Here is a 5,676-nt window from a genome sequence, read left to right on the forward strand (position 1 = left end):
CATAAAAAATATCAATTGTTTTTTGTCTTAAAGGAAAGCATCAGATGAAGATATAGAAAAGTTATGTAATAATATTTTAGATGTATTTCATCAACCAGAAAAATAACAGAATGTACCAATTTACTACGACAGTTATATTTTATACTACAGGTTTCAGACCATCCTATGAGGTAATGATAATTTTGCTGCCATTTTTGGAGGATCTATGTCAGCTTTGTTTTGTGATAAGTCTTAAAGCTGAAACAGCAGCATTACAGTCTTAAGAACAGTTTTCAAACTAACATGCATCATGACTTCAAGAAAAATTGACAATTATTTTACAGGAATAATGAGAGAATGACAAACTTTCACATGCCAACCTAGATAAGAATCCATGGCCACAATTTGTTTGATGTATGCTCTCCAGTTTTAACTTTTACATTGTAAATAACTAAAACATGTTAAACGAAACTCGAAATCCAAAACAATATTTTGTCGAACAACAAATATACTAAACTATACTAATAAATATTTCAGTTTACCGAAGAAGCTACTAGAGAATCTGATTACCTCAGTTGGGTTGATGAATGAAAGAAATCTAAAACAATGTTTAATTTGTCAGAGAATAGTAAAAGAAGTTATGCCCCTTGACGCTGAGAATATGTCTGAGTTATTACAACCTGAATCAGGCAGTTCCGTTACTAAAAATCTCTTTCCTCTTTACATAGCTCAGGTAGGTTTGATATTGTAATATTAGTAACCCTCCATCTATAGGTGCAGATTCCTCGGATGCTCAGAGAATATTTCTTTCTTCCTTGACTCCTTTATTAAATATCTTGATAAGTCACTGTCAGACAAGCTTGTCGTTAGGTGAGTTTGTGACACAATATGCCTTAGTTCAATGGTGAATATGTTTAATAATTTGAGAATATATATTTAAGGGTAAAAGATATGGTTGTATTAAATCAGTTCTATCTTCAGCAATGAGGTAAATAATATTCATTTTATCACAAATATAAAGTCAAAAGAAACCCTCCCTGTACATTAAGGCATTTATTATAGGTATACATACACCTCATTATATGACCCAAGTGACATCAAATTTCTAACCACAGGCCCTGTTTTCGCATGTTGCACAATATAACAGAGATTTGTTTTATACTACACTTTAATCCTTCAATGTATTTATTTTTTCATTATATTTCAGATGGCTGGGTAATCAAGACTTAGATTTTGAAAGTCAGCGACAAAGTTTTGTATTTTTAGTAGCTGTGTCTATTTTACATACTAGTTCTCTGAATACAGGTATGTTTTTACTACCTTGCATGAATGTGGAAGGGGGGGACAAATGCCAGACATGCCAGTGTTGCAGTTTGGAAGCATGATGTGAGTTCTCTCTTCGTGAGGAAGGCTTGCAGTCATGAGAAATTATTCCCTTTGATTGATCCTTCACTTGCTTATAGTTGTATGATCCACCAGCAAAGCTCTGACAAAGTGAAGGTTTAAAAGCATTTAGTCATTTTTATGTTTCAAGTGGTGCATTAAAAACAAGACCCAAAACAACATGGTGTAGGTTGAACACATTTTCTGTTATGTAATCTGTACAAAAGTTAAGAATCATATGTCATCTTGTTTTGGAATGTATTTGAATGTACCGGTACTAATTCTAAATATATTGACTCAATATTGCCTATTTCTTAATATCTCATAAGTATTGTTAAATCTTTTATTTAGAATATATAGAAACTCACAATGGTTATTGAATGCTAGAGTACATACAATGTTTTAATATTTGTTGTAGAATATATAGAAACTACAAGTTCTAAGATATCACAATGGTTATTAAATGCTAGTATACAACAAGCACCCAATCCCTATACTATTAATCCATTCCGGAAAGATCAAACTAATATAGTCAACGAAATAGATGGTACACCAAGTCAGAACTTCTTTACTTTTTTAAATATAGGTAAGTATTTTAGAGTTTATATAAACGAGTGGAGGTTAGCACAGGCATTCTATTTAAATCAGCCCACAAAGGTGCAGGAAAGTAAAAAGTAACATTCTATTTCACTTCACTTTGGACCTCTTATTAAAACTAATTAGAAATATTTGAATGAAAATGTCAAGAGGTCTTAAGCCTGGCCTTTACATCTTGTCATCAATAGTACAGCAATTATTCCAGATTAACTGGAGGGTAAGGAGAGGTGCATATTATACATGCTTGCATATCTTTACATCTTGTCATCAATAGTATAGCAATTATTCCAGATTAACTGGAGGGTAAGGAGAGGTGCATATTATACATGCTTGCATATCTTTACATCTTGTCATCAATAGTATAGCAATTATTCCAGATTAACTGGAGGGTAAGGAGAGGTGCATATTATACATGCTTGCATATCTTTACATCTTGTCATCAATAGTATAGCAATTATTCCAGATTAACTGGAGGGTAAGGAGAGGTACATATTATACATGCTTGCATATCTTTACATCTTGTCATCAATAGTATAGCAATTATTCCAGATTTACTGGAGGGTAAGGAGAGGTGCATATTATACATGCTTGCATATCTTTACATCTTGTCATCAATAGTACAGCAATTATTCCAGATTAACTGGAGGGTAAGTAGAGGTGCATATTATACATGCTTGCATATCTTTACATCTTGTCATCAATAGTATAGCAATTATTCCAGATTTACTGGAGGGTAAGGAGAGGTGCATATTATACATGCTTGCATATCTTTACATCTTGTCATCAATAGTATAGCAATTATTCCAGATTAACTGGAGGGTAAGGAGAGGTGCATATTATACATGCTTGCATATCTTTACATCTTGTCATCAATAGTATAGCAATTATTCCAGATTTACTGGAGGGTAAGGAGAGGTGCATATTATACATGCTTGCATATCTTTACATCTTGTCATCAATAGTATAGCAATTATTCCAGATTAACTGGAGGGTAAGGAGAGGTGCATATTATACATGCTTGCATATCTTTACATCTTGTCATCAATAGTATAGCAATTATTCCAGATTAACTAGAGGGTAAGGAGAGGTGCATATTATATTTGCAATTATACAGTATACAAGATTATTTGAATTATAAATTTCAGGCCAATATTACACTGAAGATCAGTTTCTGAATATCCACTCATTCTCCATGTTATATAAATGGCTGTATCATTGTCACAAACAACTGACATCTGACACTACTGTCACTAACAATGGCAGTGACATGTCACCAACTGACAGATGTAAACAAGTGTTTGGTAATCTGGCCAGTAAAACAGTGGAATATTGTTTTAGATTACTTGACCAATGTGAAAGAAGTAAGTTGGTGTTTTGGCTTTCTGACCAAAAATAATTTTTTCCCAGAGAGACAATGGCTCACTGTTGATTTGGAAGCAGTGCCCCACTTTTTGTTGTGTGAATTAGTGTCCTGACCAAATTGTCATGGTCTATCTTCTTTTGAAAAAACATAAAGAAAACAACTAAGATAACAACCCACGACCACCATTATATTATGTTTACACTGATGTTGACTCTTTTGCTCTCTACAGCCCTTCTGTTAGTCATAAAGTTTCAGAATCGTATAATGTATAACACCCAATTAACTTGGCGCTGTTGCTTTTTTTTTTGACAGAACCAAAGGTGGCAACAGATGCAGAAATACAGATAGCAGTAAGTTAATTAGGTTTTAAAAAATGAACGTGGAAATTGCCAGATAATGCACATTAGCTAAAAGAATTGTGTAGAAGTTACCTTATGGTTTTATGTGTAGTAGAGACACGGATAGCATCTACTCTCATCATCCCAAATTTAAGTCAGATGTTTGTAGATCTTGTACATAGTCTGTAGATCTGCCCTTGACTATATTTTTTTTCATTTTTATTTTCTAGTGTTTGTATGAAACAGTGACTATATTAGATTTAATCTGTTCTATAGAAGCTAACTATATACCTAAAGTACATCAGGAAATAAAACGATTATATACACGTTTATCTCATGATGTTACAGCCTTCCCTGTTATTATACAGATATTACAGTTCTTTATCAATCACAGTAAGTATATACAATGTTACAGCCTTCCCTGTTATTATACAGTTATTACAGTTCTTTATCAATCACAGTAAGTATATACAATGTCACAGCTTTCCCTGTTATTATACAGATATTACAGTTCTTTATCAATCACAGTAAGTATATACAATGTTACAGCCTTCCCTGTTATTATACAGATATTACAGTTCTTTATCAATCACAGTAAGTATATACAATGTTACAGCTTTCACTGTTATTATACAGATATTACAGTTCTTTATCAATCACAGTAAGTATATACAATGTTACAGCTTTCACTGTTATTATACAGATATTACAGTTCTTTATCAATCACAGTAAGTATATACAATGTTACAGCCTTCCCTGTTATTATACAGATATTACAGTTCTTTATCAATCACAGTAAGTATATACAATGTTACAGCCTTCCCTGTTATTATACAGATATTACAGTTCTTTATCAATCACAGTAAGTATATACAATGTTACAGCCTTCCCTGTTATTATACAGATATTACAGTTCTTTATCAATCACAGTAAGTATATACAATGTTACAGTCTTCCCTGTTATTATATAGATATTACAGTTCTTTATCAATCACAGAAAGTATATACAATGTTACAGTCTTCCCTGTTATTATATAGATATTACAGTTCTTTATCAATCACAGAAAGTATATACAATGTTACAGCCTTCCCTGTTATTATACAGATATTACAGTTCTTTATCAATCACAGTAAGTATATACAATGTTACAGCCTTCCCTGTTATTATATAGATATTACAGTTCTTTATCAATCACAGTAAGTATATACAATGTTACAGTCTTCCCTGTTATTATATAGATATTACAGTTCTTTATCAATCACAGTAAGTCAATATCATATAATATTGTATACATTATATATTAATAGAAAAACGAAAAATAGGACTTTACATATTGAGTAAGATTCATGGCCATATCCCAGTTGTGAACTTGGTAGGTTAGTTTCTAAATAGTGGGAGAGCTCAGTCAGTAGCTGGTTGGATTGATGTCTGTTAAAATGTTTAAATACAAAATTGAGTGAAAAGAGGATAATTCATTGTTTTGTTTCTAATATTTGCATGAATTTTGATATGAAGTTATTAAGTGAAATAGTCACATGATATTTTGTTGCAGGTAGTGCAGTGGTCCATGATCCACAAGAAACGTATCAACATGTGTTTACAGAGATATTATCCCAGCATTATACAGATCAAGGCTTAATGTTTGATATAGTTAATTTTATTATGGATAATCTAGATACGTTATGTTATAAAACATCTATTTTATCAACATACTTCCCTAATATTTTCAAGGTAAGTTATTTCTTACATGTCACTCTTCTACCTGTTGGTCAGCTTTTACACTTACTCAATATTTTCGAGCATAAATGACAAGAAAAAAGCATTCTTAAACTTATGAAATTGATTATGTTCCTTCTTTGTATTATCTTGGTAGTTTTATCAACCTACCAAATTGCCAGGTTTCGTAGAAGTAATTACCAGTCTCTAAAATATTTGGCAGTGATGTTTTCTTGAGGGTCATTCTAATGAGGTTAATTTCAGATAGCCATAATTAGCATGTTTTTTTTTTTTTATTT

At 31.8% G+C, this 5,676-nt stretch overlaps 1 protein-coding gene across 1 annotated transcript; it reads left to right on the forward strand.

Moving 5' to 3' along the window:
* Window positions 1-80: 80 nt before the first annotated feature.
* Window positions 81-5,392, forward strand: LOTGIDRAFT_176617 (hypothetical protein; the record flags this gene model as incomplete). Its single annotated transcript, XM_009054819.1, has 14 exons — window positions 81-170; window positions 517-712; window positions 921-967; window positions 1,187-1,284; window positions 1,781-1,948; window positions 3,105-3,320; window positions 4,076-4,120; window positions 4,210-4,254; window positions 4,297-4,321; window positions 4,364-4,455; window positions 4,545-4,589; window positions 4,632-4,790; window positions 4,969-5,037; window positions 5,214-5,392. Coding segments are annotated over 14 exons (1,474 nt in total), but the record flags the coding sequence as incomplete, so codon positions are not given.
* Window positions 5,393-5,676: the final 284 nt, after the last annotated feature.

Source organism: Lottia gigantea (genome assembly GCF_000327385.1).
Source record: "Lottia gigantea unplaced genomic scaffold LOTGIsca_2261, whole genome shotgun sequence".
Lineage (NCBI taxonomy): Eukaryota > Metazoa > Mollusca > Gastropoda > Lottiidae > Lottia > Lottia gigantea.